General features: G+C 63.1%; 1 protein-coding gene across 1 annotated transcript; it reads right to left on the bottom strand.

Moving 5' to 3' along the window:
• Nucleotides 1-1,055: 1,055 nt before the first annotated feature.
• On the bottom strand, nt 1,056-18,759 carry LOC119847051. The gene is made up of 6 exons (XM_038381413.2): nt 16,625-18,759; nt 10,493-10,548; nt 10,051-10,118; nt 8,896-9,684; nt 8,284-8,508; nt 1,056-2,801 (listed from the first exon to the last, which is right to left on the bottom strand). Exons 1-6 carry the CDS (start codon nt 18,736-18,738, stop codon nt 1,674-1,676), a joined length of 4,380 nt encoding a protein of 1,459 aa, XP_038237341.1. The 5' UTR covers nt 18,739-18,759; the 3' UTR covers nt 1,056-1,673.
• Between the last annotated feature and the right edge of the window lie 121 nt (nt 18,760-18,880).

Below are 18,880 nucleotides of genomic sequence, written 5' to 3'. Positions count from 1 at the left end.
GAACAATCGCTGCCTGTGACTCCACCCGTCACCCTAACAATCTCTGCCTGTGACTCCACCCGTCACCCTAACAATCGCTGCCTGTTCCTCCACCTGTCGCCCTAACAATCGCTGCCTGTTCCTCCACCCGTCACCCTAACAATCGCTGCCTGTGACTCCACCTGTCGCCTTAACAATCGCTGCCTGTTCCTCCACCCGTCGCCCTAACAATCGCTGCCTGTGACTCCACCCGTCGCCCTAAAAATCGCTGCCTGTGACTCCACCTGTCGCCTTAACAATCGCTGCCTGTTCCTCCACCCGTCACCCTAAAAATCGCTGCCTGTGACTCCACCCGTCGCCCTAACAATCGCTGCCTGTTCCTCCACCCGTCACCCTAACAATCGCTGCCTGTTCCTCCACCCGTCACCCTAACAATCGCTGCCTGTTCCTCCACCCGTCGCCCTAACAATTGCTGCCTGTTCCTCCGCCTGTCGCCCTAACAACCACTGCCTGTGAATCCGCCCATTGCCCTAACAATCGCTGCCTGTGACTCCGCCTGTCGCCCTAACAATCGTTGCCTGTGACTCCGCCTGTCGCCCTAACAATCGTGCCTGTTTCTCCGCCTGTCGCCCTAACAATCGTGCCTGTTTCTCCGCCTGTCGCCCTAACAATCGCTGCCTGTTCCTCCGCCTGTCGCCCTAAGAATCGCTGCCTGTGACTCCGCCTGTCGCCCTGGGACTGCTCCTGTGAATCTGCTGGTCCCTGCAGCCCTTGGCCCATTTCTCCGGAACACCTGTGACCACAGCATCCCCGTTTCCCTCCCCCCAGAGATTTCGGGGCCAGGATGGGTCTCCCCCCCTTCCTGGTTGCATTGTTCCAGGGTGACATGGTCTGTTGGGCTCCCATTGGCTGTTGCCATGGAGACTGTATGGGGGGCGTGTCCCTGGTTACTGACTGAGAGGCTGCTAAATCACCCGCAGAGGCAGAGGGTGGGCATGGGCGTTGCTGGGCTGGACCTCCTCCCCCAATCTCCCCACCCCTCCCTTGCCCACCCCCCCTTCCCCGGTTCACCCTCCAGCTCCCTTTTCCTCCCCAGACCTGCCCCACTCCTACCCCATCTCTTCTCATCTCCACGTTGGGGAATAAACTAGACACAGCAAATTCCCCATTTTGGGTACCCGGATGTGAATCCAGATTAAGCCACTGCAGCTGGAGTAAGACTGCCGAAGTCAGGGTGACTCTGGATTGACCCCAGGGGAGCTGAGATCAGAATCGAGCCCTGACCTCACTGCAGTCCGGGGGTGACTTCGGATTGACTCCAGATTAACTGAGATCAGAATCTGGCCTGATCCGATTGCGGTCAGGGAGTGACTCCGGATTGACTCTGGATTAACTGAGATCAGAATCTGGCCTGATCCCATTGCGGGCAGGGGGTGACTCCAGATTGACTCTGGATTAACTGAGATCAGAATCCGGCCCTGATCCCACTGCAGTCTGGGGGTGGCTTTGTATTGACTGCAGATTAACTGAGATCTGAATCCGGCCTGATCCCATTGCGGGCAGGGGGTGACTCCGGATTGTCGCCGGATGTCCAGCGTCCCGCCCTCAACCCGCTGCTGCCAGCCCCTCGAACCCTCTCCCGTGGCCGTGACCCATGGGGGACACCCCTGGCGTGACGTGTCCAGCGCCCCCCCTCACATGACGCAGTACGGCTCCCGGGGCAGGGGGGGCTCTGTCCTGCGGCAGGGCACATGGGCCGCCAGCCCCTTCGTGAGCTCCTTGTTGAGCAGGAAGCAGACGATGGGGTTGACAGCGGCCTGGGCGAAGCTCATCCAGACGGCGGTGGCCAGGTAGCGGTGGGGGATGCTGCAGGCCTTGACGAAGACCCGCCAGTAGCAGGCCACGAGGTAGGGCGACCAGAGGAGGAGGAAGAGGACGGTGATGACGTAGAACATCTTCCCCAGCCGCTTCTCCGCCTTGAACTCCTGCATGCCCAGCAGGCTGTGGTTGGCGGCGTGGCCGTTCTGCCGGACGCCCAGCAGCGTGGGCGGCATGGGGCCCCGGCCGAAGCCGGCGATCCAGTTGGCGGCCGCCTGGCCGGTGGCCCCCGGCCCATGGAACGTCCAGTTCTGGCTGATGGCCGGCACCATCTGCACCGGCTTCATCTTGCGGTGGCGGTACTCAAAGCAGAGCAGCTTGCCATAGACGGCGTGGGTGGCCCCCACCAGCACGGCCAGCATGAGCATGAAGCCCAGCGTGTCATTGGCCTTGACGTAGCGGTGCTCGAAGATGCACTGGTCCTCCTCCCGGATGAACTTGTAGGTGCCCACGTCGAAGACGGGCGGGAAGGCCATGGCCACCGAGAGGGTCCACACCATGCAGATGACGGCCACGCACGTCCACAGGGTCATGCGCTTGGCGTAGAAGCGGTGGTGGGCCACGGCCATGTACCGGGTGACGCTGATGCAGAAGAGCAGGAAGGCAGCGTGGAAGCAGAAGAGGACGGCCAGGAAGGCCACCACCTTGCAGCTCAGCGGGCTGTGGGTCCAGGCCGAGCCGTGGCGGATGGAGACCAGGACGAAGGGGAAGCAGATGGCCGCCCGCACGGCATCGGCCAGGCACAGATCCAGCAGGAAGTAGTAGGGGGCCCGGTGCAGCCCCCGCTCCTTCAGCACCAGCAGCGCCAGGGCCAGGTTGCCCGCCAGGCTCACACAGATGATCAGCCCCAGCAACAGCAGCTTGGCGTAGGTGGAGGCCGCCGGGGGGCCCGGCAGGCCCGGCTCGTCTGCCTCGCTGGCGTTCGCCATCGCCGGCCTGCGGGGCTAGCGGGGGCGGCCCATGGCCCCGGGGCCTCTGCAGGGGGGAGAAGGGATCGTCGGGGGCGGGGCCTGGCCCGGTGGGACCCCCAGCCCGGCGTGCCCAGGCTATGGGGCAGTGCCTGCTGCCCCCAGGCCCGACCTGGTTGGAGGTGGGGCTGCTGAGCACAGGCCCCCAATCCCATCACCCACCTTGTCTGGGGGTCCCATCTCCCATTGCCCCCCCAACCAGCCAGCCCCCCCCAGCCGGCGTCCCCTAGGGAGAAGGACACCGTCATCTTCACGGCCCCCCTGACGCTGACACACTCATGCACTGTCGTCCTCACGGCCGCACTCAGACTGACACACACTTGCACTGACACACGCTCATCCTCACAGCCGCCCGGACACAGACACACACACACATGCCCCCACATCGAGTCACACTCGCTTGACACGCTCACAGTTGCGCCGACACTCTTCCCCTCCAGCAGACTGAGCCTCACACACGTGCCCCCCACCCTGCCGGGCCCCTTCCACGTTCATGCCCTCACGCCTTGACATCCGCTCACACTCGGTCCCTCTCACACTCGGCTGCCCCAGCACATTGGGGGGCTGAAGCTTTCTGGCTGCTTTTGCTCACCCCAGATGCTTTGAAAGGGTACTTTGCACACACACGAGCACTCACAAACAAACACACACAGAGCACAGGACTCCGCACCTCCAGCTGGGGGAGCAGAGACACACACACACACACACTCACAGCACAGGGCTCCACCCCTCCAATAGGGGAGCAGACACGCACACACACACATCCGGGCTCTGTCACACTCATTCCCCTCTCCAGCCACCGGGGAAGGAGGTGGGCTGTGGAATTGAGCTGGGACCCGATTCTGCTCTTAAACTGGAGTCACTCCTGATTGCCCCGGGGGGAAGAGAGAAGAGAATGAGGCCAGTGGAGTTGCCCTGAGGGGGCCCCCCCCCCGTGAGCATCAACTCAGGGCCTGCTGGGTGGGGGCCTGGCCAAAATTTCCACACACACACCCCCCGTTCTGTTGTCATGTCCCAGTTGGGGGCGGGGGCGAGTCTGGCAGGTTGGGGGCTGGTAATGGGGGGGTAAATTGGCACAAAGCCCCCCCAGAGCCTGGCCGCACGCCGAGGGGAGAGAGACGCCCACACACACAAAGTGGAAACATGCACGTGTGTACACACATGCTACACACACATGCTACACATTACACACACACACAATCCACACATGCTACACACACACTACACATGCTACACACACAATCCACACACTCTACACACACTACACATTACACACACACAATCCACACACACTACACATACACTATGCATTACTCACACACACAATCCACACACGCTACACATTACTCACACACACAATCCACACACATTACACATACACTACACATGCTACACACACACTATACATTACACAAACACACAATCCACACACGCTACATGTGCTACACACATGCTACACATTACACACAATCCACACGCTACACACACACTACACATGCTACACACATGCTACACATTACACACACACAATCCACACACTACACATTACACAAACACACAATCCACACATACACATGCAATCCACACATGCTACCCACACACCCTACACACAATCCACACATGCTACACACACACACTACACACTCTACACACACACTACACATTACACACACACACACACAATCCACTCATACACACGCTACACACACATGCTCACATACACTACATATCACACACACACAATACACACACGATACACACACATGCTACACACGATACACACACAATATGCACGTTACACACACGTTACACACACGTACACAAAGTGGAAACATACATGCGTGTATACACACGCTACACACACTGCACACACATAATACATACATACTGTATTCACACACATATAATATACACACAAAAGTATATATACACACACATTACACATATACTATATACATACAAAATACACCCATACAATACATAGACACACAAAGTGGAAACACACACACACACACACACACCCCAGGCCCTGAATGACAACCCCCCCAGCCACTCCTAGGCCTTGTTGTCGGGTCTCTGCACCTGTGTCAGCCAGAGAAAGGGAGGGGGCTGGAGGCGGGGTGGGGGCTGGTGGGTGGGGAGGGGTGTAGGGATGATGGGGGGGCTGGAGGGACGGGTGGATGGAGGGGGTGTCAGCAGGAGGGGAGGGCCGGGGGGTGTAGGGATGGCAGGGGGGGCTGGAGGGGGTGGCAGGGAATGGGTGGGTGGAGTGAGGGGGATGGGACAATAGAGGGGTATGTGCAGAGGGGGAGGGGTGACGAGTTAAAGGGGTGCACAGGGGCTGGATGGACACACACCCCTCATCTCTCCAGCCCCACAGGCTCCTCCAGTGGGCGGAGGCCAGAGGCAGGTGCAGGGTGGAGGGGGGTGGGGGGCCCGTTTCAGAGGGGTGGGTGGATAAACGACTGTTCAAGGCTGGAGCAGCTATGGGGTGTCTGGGGTACAGTGAGGGGTGTGGGGGTATATGGGAGGAAAAAGGGACAGGGTGGACGGCTTGGGGGGAGACGGGGGGGCAGAGGAGTGTACGGAGGGCTGGGGAGGGGCAGATGGAGGGGGTGTATATGGGGTGGAGGGATGATGGGATGAGTGGCTGACCGGAGGGGTGTATACAGGTGGGGGGCTGGGGATGGGGGGTGTATATGGGGGGGCGGAGGGGTATATACTAGTGGGGGGCTGGGACGGGGGGGTATATGGGAGGCAAGAGGATGTATACAGGTGGGGCACTGGGGATGTAGGGATGTATATGGGGGGGCAGAGGGGTATATACCAGTGGGGGGCTGGGGACGGGGGTGTATATGGGGGAGGCCAGAGGGGTGTATACCGGTAGGGCGCTGGGGATGGAGGGATGTATATGGGGGGCCAGAGCGGTGTATACCGGTGGGGGGCTGGGGATAGGGGGTGTATACGGGGGGCAGGAGGAATGTATATAGGTGAGGGGATGGGGGGATGTATATGGGGGTGGAGGGGGTAAAGTGGTGGGGGGCTGGGGACGGGGGTGCATGTGGGGTGGGATGAGGGAGATATACAGGTGGGGGAGCTGGGGATGGAGGGATGTATATGGGGGGGCCGGAGGGGTGTATACAGGTGAGGGGATGGGGATATATATGGGGGGTGGAGGGGTGTATACTAGTGGGGGGCTGGGACAGGGGGGTATATTGGGGGCCGGAGGGATGTATACAAGTGGGGAACTGGGGATGGAGGGATGTATATGGGGGGGCCAGAGGGATGTATACTGGTGGTGGGCTGAGGATGGAGGGGGGCCGAGGCAGGGGCCCAGCCCGCCCCCCCCAGGACCAGCCCCAGCTCACCTCTGCTCCGCTGGCTCCCCGACGTGAGGCAAGACCCCCAAATCCTTCCCCGCTTGGTGGGGGGCGAGTCCCCTGCCCCCGGCGCCTTCAGGCCCTGTGGGGAGTGGGGTGTCCCTTTGCTGAGCCTCCCCCCATGCCGACTGGAGGGGGCTCGGGGGTTGCCTTGGGGGTCTGGGGGCGCTGCTCCCCCGCTTCCGCTGCCTCCAGAGCCCGGCGCCGAAGGCTCCCCGCGGCGGCGTCCCAGGGACCCCCAAGCTACCCGGATCGGGGCCTCGGTGAAACCAAGAAGCCGGGTCCCTCCTCCAGGGATTCCCTCCCCCGATCAATCCGGTGTGACTCCGGATCTGCCCTCTTCAACACAGACACCTCGTCCAGCAGATCGATCCAATGGCATCCCGGATCGGCTCGCTCCTCCGTGGGAATCCGGATTCGACTCCCCCCCCATTAGATCCAGGGGGTTAAATCCAGGTCGGGGCCGGTCCTGGGGCGCCCTCCTGGCCCGGGCGGCGCCCCGACGCCGGCTCGCTCCATCCCCAGGACCCCGGTTCGACCCGATTGCTGGAGGGGAATGCTGGGTGCGGCGGCTCCGGAGTCACGCCGGATTCCAGCCGGGAGGGAGGGGGTCCGGACTCTCCCCCCGAGATGAGCCCGGAGGCATCGCGCAGGGGCTCAGGCTCCGGTCCCCACAAAGGAGCCGGGAGGCGGCCGGGATCCGACCATCTTCTTCAGCATCCACCGGAAGGTGCGGCGGGGGGGGTCTGGGGGGCAGAGGGACGTGGGGGGCGGAGCCGGGGCCGAGGAGGGGCCGGGGGACAATGGCGGAGCGGGGGAGGGGGACTCGGGCAGCAACGCAACATCGGGACCAGGGGAAGCGAAGGGGGAGGGAGGGGCTGGGAGCCAGGACTCCTGGGTTCTCTCCCTGACTCTGGGAGGGGGGTCTAGTGGTTAGAGCAGTGGGGGATGTGCTGGGAGCCAGGACGCCTGGGTTCTCTCCATAGGTCGGGGAGGGGGCATCTAGTGGTTAGAGCGGGGGGGGGGGCAGGACGCCTGGGTTCTCCACAAAGGGATACTGAAACTACAAAGCAACTGAGCAAATCTGATGGGGGGCGGTTTCCTATGGGCTGCGGCACCATGTCCTTGAACTGCCCAATCCCAAACTGGCTCGGGGGGCAGGGAATGGGGCAGGGGTCTGTCCCCTCTGGGGGCTGCCGACCCCAGGGCGGGGACTGGCTGGCTCGGGGGTCAGGGAATGGGGCAGGGGCTTGTCCCCTCTGGGGGCCGCCGGCCCCAGGGCAGGGACTGGCTGGGTCGGGGGGCAGGGAATGGGGCAGGGGCCTGTCCCCTCTAGAGGGCGCCGACCCCAGGGCGGGGACTGGCTGGCTCAGGGGGCAGGGAATGGGGCAGGGGCTTGTCCCCTCTGGGGGCCGCCGGCCCCAGGGCGGGGACTGGCTGGGTCGGGGGGCAGGGAATGGGGTAGGGGCCTGTCCCCTCTGGGGGACACCGGCTCCCATCTGGAATTGTGCTCCAGGCCAGACTGATCCTGCCTCCAGGCCCGTCACCTTCCACCCCACAGCCGGACCCCCATCCTCCCCCTGCTGGCGCCATGAGCCCCCCCAGAAACCGACACCAGGGCTCTGGCCGGGACCGTGTTTATTTTGCGTTTCCATCAGCTGCGCGGTCGCCGGCGTTTCACCCCCTTCAAGACGCCACGCGTCAGGGTCCCGAACCCGCCCGCTCGGGGAGCCGCCGGCCCAGCCCCGGGCCCACTGTCCCCAGGGCGAATCCCCATCCCGGGCCACAACTGGCACCTGACTCCCAGCCGGGACCCGGTGCCGGCAGCCCGACGAGCCCGTTATCAGATATCTGCCCCCCCCACCCTGGGGCTCACGGCCCCCCTGAGCCGTCTCGATGCAGATCCAGAGTCTTGCCTCTCTCGCTCCAAGGCAGGTTTTCTGACTTCCCATCTCAGTTAATTCAGAGTCAATCCAGAGTCACCCCTGACTGCAATGGGGTCAGGGCAGGATTCTGATTCCACTTAATCTGGAGTCGCTCCCAACTGCAGCAGGATCTGGGTCCAATTCCACTCTCACCTCCACCCAGCCTCGGCTCCGACACAGGCTGTCCTCCATCACTCCAAGAGTGTCCCACGGCTTCCCAAACACGGGCAGAGCTCCCATGTGGGGAAACTGAGGCACCACCCCCCTCCCCGGCTCCCACAGTAGCAGCTCCTTCGACTTGCAGACGCCGAAGAGGGCCACGTGGGGGAGCGGGTGGCTGGGCGGCTCCAGCGTGCCGTGGGGCCTCACCGCTGGGGGCTGATGCAAGCGCGGTGAATCAGCCAGACGATTGCCAGCCCCCCCGGTGGCTGGACCGAAACTCTCAGTAGCACTCAGCGGAAGCGTCATGCTGCAAATGACCCGCTTTGCACCACACGGGGGGGGGACCCACTGACTCCCCCCACGCACCCCCAGTACCAAATAAATACAGAGCCATGGTGGGGGTCGTGTGCCGGAGAAGCAAAGCGGGACAATGAGCCGATGTAAGGTCTTCAGAGACACATGGCCCCCAGCGCCAGTGTGGGACACAACGAGTGTGGGGTAGGGTGGAGGGGCTGGGAGCCAGGACACCTGGGTTCTCTCCCCAGCTCTGGGGGTGAGGGGGCTAGAGCGGGGGAAGCTGGGAGCCAGGACGCCTGGGTCCTAGCTCGCCTGGTGCCACGTGAGAACCACATACAGGGTGATGAGTGCGGCCGGCAGGCAGCCACTGAGGACCATGGGCAGGATGATCACAAGGCCCAGGACGTGGAGGGAACCGGTCAGGGCCTGCCCCAGCCGCGGGGGGCAGCCGGGCACCCCCTCCCTGGGCTCACCCAACCACAGGCCCTGTGGCCCTCCGCAGCCACCCCGGCCTCGCCCTACCGGGGCCGCTGTCCATGCCGGCACCACCACGGCGGCCGGCGCCAGCAGCTGCAGAGTCCCCCCTGAGCCGGCTCCCCGGATCCCGCCCTCCAGCAGCGCTGGGGGGCTGTCCCGCCCCGGGCCGGTTGGCGGGGTGAGTCGGGCTGCCGTGCCCGTCTCCGGGCCCTCGCCCGCTGGGCTGGCGTAACGCCGGGTAATCTCCTGGGCCAGGGAGCTGTTCAGCGCCCGCTCCGGCCCGGCGCAGCCGACCACCAGGTCCCGGTCGCTCAGCACGCTCAGGTGCAGGGCAGGCAGCCAGGCCGGGGGGCAGCCAGCCGCCTCCATGCCCCCCGGCCGCCCCCCGGCGCCCCCCAGCTCCTCTGCCCGCAGCCGGCTGAGATGGCAGAGGTATAGCTGCTCCAGCTCCGAGTCCACAGCCTCCTCCTCCACCCGCCAGAGCCCAGCCTGCTCTGCCAGGCCAGCCTCCAAGAACGAGGCCCCTGGCCCCAGAGTGCCGGCCACGGGTGGCTGCGGGGGCTCCCTCGCAGGCGGCTCCGTCTCCAGGGACGTGGAGGCGACCGGCAGCGCCGGGACCTGCAGCAGGGCATGGGAAGGATGGGGGCTGGAGAGGCAGGGTCCCCCACAAGCGCCGGGGGGGAGGGGCAATTCTGGCACAGTCGTGCCTCAGTTTCCCCACCTGTGAGAAGCGGGGCCTGAGCCGGCCTTTGTCAGTGAGATGGGGAGATCTCTGGGGTAGGGGCTGACCCTCGCTGTGGGTCTGCGCAGCCCTAGTCTGGCAGGCAGGGCTGGGCGCTGAGGGGCAGGTGAGGGGCTGGGCAGCGGACGCTCTCCCCTGGCAGGCAGGGCCAGGCAATGGGGGTGCCGTGGGGAGGGGGGCTCAGCACAGGGCCGGGAAGGGGCCTCTCTCCCCACACCAACGCTGTTGCCGGCTGTTCATACCTGTCCCGTGGGCTGCGGTGCGGGAGCTGAGGGCGATTCTCTTCGCGTCTCCCTTTCAGGGCTCCCTTCTGGAGACAGAAAGAGACGGGGTCACCCACACTAGTGCTCCCCTCAACCAGCCCGGTACTGCTGGGGGGAAGCTCGTGGCGCTGGGGGAGACTCCAGCTGGGGACACTGCTGGGAGGAAGCTCACGGCCCTGGGGGAGACCCTGGCTGGAGGCACTACTGGGGGGAAGCTCACAGCGCTGGGGGTGACCCTGGTCGGGGGCACTGCTAAGGGGAAGTTCACGGCGCTGGGGGAGACCCCGGCTGGGGGCACTGCTGGGGGGAAGCTCGTGGTGCTGGGGGAGACCCTAGCTGGGGGCACTGCTGGGGGGAAGCTCGCAGCCCTGGGGACGACCCTGGTTGGGGGCACTACTGGGGGGAAGCGCGCAGCACATACCTTCCGCGTCGACAGGGTTTGGTGTATCTTCATCGCTTGGCTCTTCCTCACACGGCCTGTGGGGGGAGAAGGATCCAGTCACTGCCCAGGGCCAGGTGGGGGGTGGCACCTTCCTGGTTCCCAGCCCCCTCCCCGCTCCCCTACCAGAGCCAGGGAGAGAACCCAGGCGCCCGGGCCCCCAGCCTGAGTGGGCAAGGTGTTAGCCAGGGCTCCCAGGTTCCATTCCAGCTCAACCACACATGCCCAGCTGAGCTCTAATCACTGGGTGCCTCAGTTTCCCTTTGTTTGTCTAGGGACGGTCTCTCTCCGTGTGTCTGGGGTCTGGCGCGACGGGGCCCGGATCCGGCTCGGCATCTCCACATGAGTAAATCCCCGCAGCTATTTTGGGTGCGTTCCTGGGTTTTCCCCTTTCCTGCGAGTCACCGTCTGGAGCCCAGGCCCTCAGATCTGCGGCTGCAAGGGGGCGGGACAGTGACAAAGCCAAGCCGCAGCTTCGCATGGCACCTTGCGCCCACGGCGCAGCTCTGAGAGCGGCTCCGGGCCCGTCCCACGCCCTGAGCTCAGAGAGAATCCGGCCCGGCACTGGGTCTGGCCAATCCGGAGTCACCCCGCATTGCAGACGGATCAGGGCTGGATTCTGATCTCAGCCCCCCGGGGCCAATCCGGAGTCACCCCTGATTGCAGAGAGGGCAGAGTGGATTCTGATCTCAGCCCCCTGGGGTCAATCCGGAGCCACCCCTGATTGCAGAGGGAGCAGAGCTGGATTCTGATCTCAGCCCCACCGGAGTCAATCCGGAGTCACCCCTGAGTGCAGAAGAGTCAGGGCTGGATTCTGATCTCAGCCCCCTGGGGTCAATCCGGAGTCATCCCCGGCTGTAACGGGAGCAAAGCTGGATTCTGATCTCAGACCCCCTGGAGTCAATCTGGAGTCACCCCTGATTGCAGAGAGGGCAGAGCTGGATTCTGATCACAGCCCCCCCGGGGTCAATCCGGAGTCACCCCTGATTGCAGAGGGGGCAGAGCTGGATTCTGATCTCAGCCCCCCGGGGTCAATCCAGAGTCACCCCTGATTGCAGAGGGGGCAGAGCTGGATTCTGATCTCAGCCCCCCGGGGTCAATCCGGAGTCACCCGATTGCAGAGGGGGCAGAGCTGGATTCTGATCTCGGCCCCCCCGGGGTCAATCCGGAGTCACCCCTGAGTGCAGAAGAGTCAGGGCTGGATTCTGATCTCAGCCCCCCGGGGTCAATCCGGAGTCATCCCCCGCTGTAACGGGAGCAAAGTTGGATTCTGATCTCAGACCCCCTGGGGTCAATCTGGAGTCACCCCTGATTGCAGAGGAGGCAGAGCTGGATTCTGATCTTAGACCCCCGGGGTCAATCCGGAGTCACCCCTGATTGCAGAGGGGGAAGAGCTGGATTCTGATCTCAGACCCCCGGGGTCAATACAGAGTCACCCCGATTGCAGAGGGGGCAGAGCTGGATTCTGATCTCAGCCCCCCGGGGTCAATCCGGAGTCACCCCTGATTGCAGAGGGGGCAGAGCTGGATTCTGATCTCAGCCCCCCGGGGTCAATCCGGAGTCACCCCTGATTGCAGAGGGGGCAGAGCTGGATTCTGATCTCAGCCCCCCGGGGTCAATCCGGAGTCACCCCTGATTGCAGAGGGGGCAGAGCTGGATTCTGATCTCAGCCCCCCGGGGTCAATCCGGAGTCACCCCTGATTGCAGAGGGGGCAGAACTGGATTCTGATCTCGGCCCCCCCAGGGTCAATCCGGAGTCACCCCTGATTGCAGAGGGGGCAGAGCTGGATTCTGATCTCGGCCCCCCGGGGTCAAACCGGAGTCACCCCTGATTGCAGAGGGGGCAGAGCTGGATTCTGATCTCGGCCCCCCCGGGGTCAATCCGGAGTCACCCCTGATTGCAGAGGGGGCAGAGCTGGATTCTGATCTCGGCCCCCCCGGGGTCAATCCGGAGTCACCCCTGAGTGCAGAAGAGTCAGGGCTGGATTCTGATCTCAGCCCCCCGGGTTCAATCCGGAGTCATCCCCCGCTGTAACGGGAGCAAAGCTGGATTCTGATCTCAGACCCCCTGGGGTCAATCTGGAGTCACCCCTGATTGCAGAGGAGGCAGAGCTGGATTCTGATCTTAGACCCCCGGGGTCAATCCGGAGTCACCCCTGATTGCGGAGGGGGCAGAGCTGGATTCTGATCTCAGCCCCCCGGGGTCAATCCGAAGTCACCCCTGATTGCAGAGGGGGCAGAGCTGGATTCTGATCTCAGCCCCCCGGGTTCAATCCGGAGTCATCCCCCGCTGTAACGGGAGCAAAGCTGGATTCTGATCTCAGACCCCCTGGGGTCAATCTGGAGTCACCCCTGATTGCAGAGGAGGCAGAGCTGGATTCTGATCTTAGAGCCCCGGGGTCAATCCGGAGTCACCCCTGATTGCAGAGAGGGCAGTGCTGGATTCTGATCACAGCCCCCCCGGGGTCAATCCGGAGCCACCCCTGATTGCAGAGGGGTGCCCAAGGGCAAACTCTGCCAGACTCAGCCTCAGCGGGGGGGGCAAGGAGGGCAGGTGGGGGGAAAAGCTGAAGGTACCGCCTGTGTTTCAGCCGCAGGGGGTGGGGCCCGTGGAAAAAGAAACTTCCTTTGATGCTCATGTCTTAGCGGAGGAGAAACATTTCGGTCACAAACCCAGACACAGAAGGAAACCAGGAGTCCTGGCTCCCAGCCCCCGCTCTCATCACTGGACACCCGGGTGCCCCCACCCACACTGGAGACATGGCGGGGGTTAACCAGCCCCCACTCCAAGCATACAAACTCCTGCCTACCTCCCGTCGCTCAGCATCTTCTTTCCCCCCGTTCTCCTCCGTAGAGATGGAGAAACTGAGGCAGAGCAAGGCCTTGGAGACGGGCCTTTGGCGTGGTCTTCGTCCCCGTGAGAACCTAGAGCTCACTCGCTCCCACGCACCCACCTGCCCTTCCCGTCTCACTGCCTTTTAATTAGCATTCGTTAGGGTTAGGGTGAGGTAAGTCCCGTCTCCTCATGTGTCAATAGAATAATACCTGTGTCTAATTTCCACTCCAGGCATCTGGAGAAGGGGGTTTTACCCAGGAGAGCTTTAGCCCAAATAAATCTGTTCGTCTTTAAGGTGCCACCGGACTCCACGTTGTTTGTGTGGATACAGCCGAACACGGCGACCCCCTGACACCTGACATTCATTAGGATAACAAGTCAGGAGCTGGACCCAGGGGTGAAGGAGAAGCCAATAAAATACATGAGATGTATTTATACCCAGACCCCAAGCCAGACCAGGGCCCCGTCGCGCCGGGCGCCACCAGACTACAACTGAGACCAGGGCCCCATCCGCACCAGGCACCGCCCAGACCCCAACCAAGACCAGGGCCCCGTCGCGCCAGGTGCCACCAGACTCCGACCGAGACCAGGGCCCCATCACGCTGGGTACTGCCCAGACCCTGACCGAGGCCAGGGCCCTGTTGCGCTGGGTGCTGCCCAGACCCCGATGAGATCAGGGCCCAATCGTGCCGGGAGTTGCCCAGACCCCAACGAGATCAGGGCCCCGTCACGCCGGACGCTGCCCAGACCCTGCCTGAGATTCTGGTACAGAAATGCCCATATTGGGCCCTTTTATCCACCTATCTACCCACTTTAAATGAGATCTCTGACAAAATCAGCCGACCGCAAGACTTTTCACTCCCCGCTTGGCTCGTTATTAACTCTGTTTCCTGCCTCTTTTGGAAACCACTTTTGCTGCCCGAGTTTCAGAGAAAACACCCCGACGAAGTGATTTCACCTTCTCTCCAGCCCTCGGTCTCAGTTTCTTTAGAAATAATAAATGACGGCGCTGCCCCATTTCCCCCGCAGCTTGTTTTTCACTACGCAGAACTCGCCCGCCGGCAGCTGGAAATGTGATCGTGAAATTTCAGACCACGAGGGGCAGGAGCTTTAACCTGAACTGCCTTTCTCCTCGCTCAGTGTCGGGCGTTGGAGTTTAATCCCCCGGCTGGTCTGTGTCCTCCTAGAACCACCGGCAGATCTGCACCGACAGCCTGCATGGGGTCACTGGCATCAGAACATACACTAGTGAAAAGCGGGTGTGAAAGTCCTTCATCGAGACCCCGTTGTGAATTCTGGTTTGGGAGCATTGCACACTTGCCTTGCACTAGTACTAAGACACACAGTGCAGCAGGGTGAATGCTGACCTGGGAAAGTTTCACACTCACTTTTCACTAGTGCAAATAATAGCACAAGGGAGCAGTGTGAGTTCTGGATTGAGAGCATTACACATGCACCTCACACGTGTGCAAACAAGGGATAGCTCAGTGGTTTGAGCATTGGCTTGCTAAACCCAGGGTTGTGAGTTCAATCCTTGAGGGGGCCATTTAGGGATTTGGGGCAAAAATTGGGGATTGGTCCTGCTTTGAGCAGGGGGTTGGACTAGATGATCTCCTGAGGTCCCTTCCAACCCTGATATTCTGTGAACTACACAAAGGAGCAGGACAAATGCTGATTTGGGAGCATTGAACACTCACTTTGCTCTACTGCTAATATTTGCACGAGGAAGTGATTTGGAAGTGTTTTGCATCCACTTTTTACTAGTGCAAATGATAGCATAAGGGAAAAGGGTGAATTCTGGTTTGGGAGCATAACACACACACTTGGCATTCATGGGAACGACTGCACAAGGTACAAGGTGAGTTCCGACTTGGGAGCACTGCACACTTGCTTTGCACTAGTGCTAATGCTTGCACCTGATCTGGGAGCAATGCACATTCACTTTGAACAAGTGCTGATGCTTGCACAGACCAACAGTGCTACCCCACCCTGCCCAAATGAATCCTTTCCCCTCTCACTTGCTGATCCTCTGTCCGCAGTATAAACCCACCGCGAGACCTCCAACATCTCCCCCCGACACTCTGTGCCCTGTGGGGCAGGGACTATCTCAGAAGGAGGGTGGGGCAAAGGCAGGGTCCTTCCCCATATATCTGAGCCCCTCAATCCTCAAGACTCTGAGCCCTCAAGTCCCCAATCCCCATGACTCTCAGCCCCCCAAATCCCCACGATTCTGTGACTCTGAGCCCCACCAATTCCTTGTAATTCAGAGCAGTGTCTGGGCTGCTCTTCCATAGGCTCTGCACCCCCTGATAAACTAGAGGGATTTGGGGGGCTCAGAGTCACAGAGATCAGGGGGATTTGGGAGGCTCAGAGTCATGGGGATTGGAGGGATTTGGGGGGCTCAGAGTCACAGATCGGGGGGATTGAGGGGCTCAGAGTCACGGGGATTGGGGGGATTTGGGGGCTCAGAGTCACAGATCGGGGGGATGTGGGGGGCTCAGAGTCACGGGGATTGGGGGATTGGGAGGCTCATTGTCATAGATTGGGGGAATGTGGGGGGCTCAGAGTCATGGGGATCAGGGGGATTTCGGGGGCTCAGAGTCACAGATTGGGGGGCTCAGAGTCACTGGGATCAGGAGGATTTGGGGGGCTCCGAGTCACAGGGATCAGGAGGATTTGGGGGCTCAGAGTCACAGATCGAGGGGATTGAGGGGCTCAGAGGCACGGGGATCGGGGGGATTTGGGGGCTGAGAGTCATGGGGATCAGGGGGTTTGGGGGCTCAGAGTCATGGGGATCGGGGGGATTGAGGGGGCACAGAGTCACAGGATCGTGGGGATTTGGAGGGCTCAGTCACAGATTGGGGGGATTTGGGGGGCTCAATCATGGGGGATTGGGGAATTGGGGATTCAGAGTCACAAATCAGAATTTGGGGGGCTCAGAGTCACAGGATTGGGGGGATGTGGGGGCTCAGAGTCATGGGGATCAGGGGAATTCAGGGGCTCAATGTCACTGAGATGGGGGGATTTGGGAGGCTTAGAGTCACAGGGATCAGGGGGATTGAGGGGCTCAGTGTCACAGGGATTGGGGGGCTCAGAGTCACAGATTGGGGGTATGTGGGGGCTCAGAGTCACGGGGATTGGGGGAATTGGAGGGCTCAGTGTCACAGATCAGGGGATCTGGGGGGCTCAGAGTCACAGGGATCAGGGGCATTTGGCGGTTCTCACAGGGGGATTCTGTGGGACGGTTTTGGGGTTCTGGGAGGATGGTGGTATTTTACCTCATCCTCTCCGGCCTCATGCAACTCTTCAGCTGCCGCCCGGGGCCAGCAATGCTGGGGGGCGCCCGGGGCGGGGGCAGGCCCTTCATCACCACGCTGTAGTTCTTCCCCTGGTTATTGGCCCAGTAGACGCCCTCGTCGGTCTGGTACCGGATCACGAAATCCAGCCGGGCTTCGTCCCCCTCCTCCTCCTCCTCCTCCTGGCCAGGGCTGAAGGGCAGGCTGAAAGTGAAGCGGTCGCTCAGCCCCCCATCGGGCGAGCCCCCCGGCACGTAGCAGGCGGGGTGGTCGCGGTAGGTGCGCCAGCGGTCCTGGCTGGCTCGCACGTGGACGGCTTTGCGGTAGGCCACGTTGAGCACCCGCACGGTGCCCCGCAGCAGCCATGGCTCGCCCGGCCCCGACGCCAGCACCTCCTCCAGCTCCACCATGGCCCGGCGCAGCCGCGCCAGCCGCTCCGGCTCGCCCTGCCCTGGCAGGGGCAGCACGAAGGCGGGAAGCAGGTAGGGGGCGGGGCGTGGCTGGCCGGTGTGGGGCAGCACCTCAGGGGGCGACTCAGGCGAGGGGGGCGGCCAGGGCTGGTAGCGCCGCAGGCGGGTCAAGGGCAAGCCCAGGGTATCAGCAAACAGCACCCGGCGCGCCCCTACAACAGGCTGGGAGAGCGGCTCCGGGCCGTGCCCCATTGCATACTGGGAGAGCGGCTCCTCGCCGTGCCCCGTGGCATTCTGGGAGAGCGGCTCCTCGCCGTGCCCCGCGGCATGCTGGGAAAGCGGCTCTTCCCCGTGCCCCGCGGCATGCTGGGAGAGCGGCTCCTCGCCGTGCCCCACTGCATGCTGGGAGAGCGGTTCCTCGCCATGCCCCGTGGCATGCTGGGAGAGCGGTTCCTCGCCATGTCCCGTGGCATGCTGGGAGAGCGGCTCCTCGCCATGCCCCACTGCATGCTGGGAGAGGGGTTCCTCGCCATGCCCCGTGGCATGCTGGGAGAGCGGCTCCTCGCCGTGCCCCGTGGCATGCTGGGAGAGCGGCTCCTCGCCGTGCCCCACTGCATGCTGGGAGAGCGGTTCCTCGCCATGCCCCGTGGCATGCTGGGAGAGCGGCTCCTCGCCATGCCCCACTGCATGCTGGGAGAGCGGTTCCTCGCCATGCCCCGTGGCATGCTGGGAGAACGGCTCCTCGCCGTGCCCCGTGGCATGCTGGGAGAACGGCTCCTCGCCGTGCCCCACTGCATGCTGGGAGAGCGGTTCCTCGCCATGCCCCGTGGCATGCTGGGAGAGCGGCTCCTCGCCATGCCCCACTGCATGCTGGGAGAGCGGTTCCTCGCCATGCCCCGTGGCATGCTGGGAGAGCGGCTCCTCGCCATGCCCCGTGGCATGCTGGGAGAGTGGTTCCTCGCCATGCCCCGTGGCATGCTGGGAGAGTGGTTCCTCGCCATGCCCCGTGGCATGCTGGGAGAGCGGCTCCTCGCCGTGCCCCACTGCATGCTGGGAGAGCGGTTCCTCGCCATGCCCCACTGCATGCTGGGAGAGCGGTTCCTCGCCATGCCCCGTGGCATGCTGGGAGAGCGGCTCCTCGCCGTGCCCCACTGCATGCTGGGAGAGCGGCTCCTCGCCATGCCCCGTGGCATGCTGGGAGAGTGGTTCCTCGCCGTGCCCCACTGCATGCTGGGAGAGCAGCTCCTCGCCATGCCCCACTGCATGCTGGGAGAGCGGCTCCTCGCCATGCCCCGTGGCATGCTGGGAGAGTGGTTCCTCGCCGTGCCCCACTGCATGCTGGGAGAGCAGCTCCTCGCCATGCCCCACTGCATGCTGGGAGAGCGGCTCCTCGCCATGCCCCGTGGCATGCTGGGAGAGTGGTTCCTCGCCGTGCCCCACTGCATGCTGGGAGAGTGGCTCCTCGCCATGCCCCACTGCATGCTGGGAGTGGGGTTGCCCCATGGGCTGCTGGGAAGTTGGCCCTTGGTGTTGCCCTGCAGCATGCTGGGAGTGGGGCTGCCCCGGGGCATGCTGGGAGAGCTGCCAAGCGGGGCGCTGGGCGGGCTCCTGCTCCTCCGCCCCCCACCCCCCGGCCCGGGGCCGGCGCAGGGGGGACCGCGGGGAGGGGGAGGCCGCGCCGGCCATGGCGGCGGCGGCGGCAGCGGCGGCGGCTGGGGGGGCGGAGCGAGGCGGGGGGAGGAGCGGGGGGCGGAGCCAAGGAGGGGGCGGGAGAACCGGGGAGGGGAGGGGTGAGAGGGAACCCGGGAAGAGGGGGAGGGGCTGGGGG

This window comes from Dermochelys coriacea, chromosome 23, assembly GCF_009764565.3.
Source record: "Dermochelys coriacea isolate rDerCor1 chromosome 23, rDerCor1.pri.v4, whole genome shotgun sequence".
Taxonomy (NCBI): domain Eukaryota; kingdom Metazoa; phylum Chordata; order Testudines; family Dermochelyidae; genus Dermochelys; species Dermochelys coriacea.
This window is presented reverse-complemented; position numbering and strand designations above follow the sequence as displayed.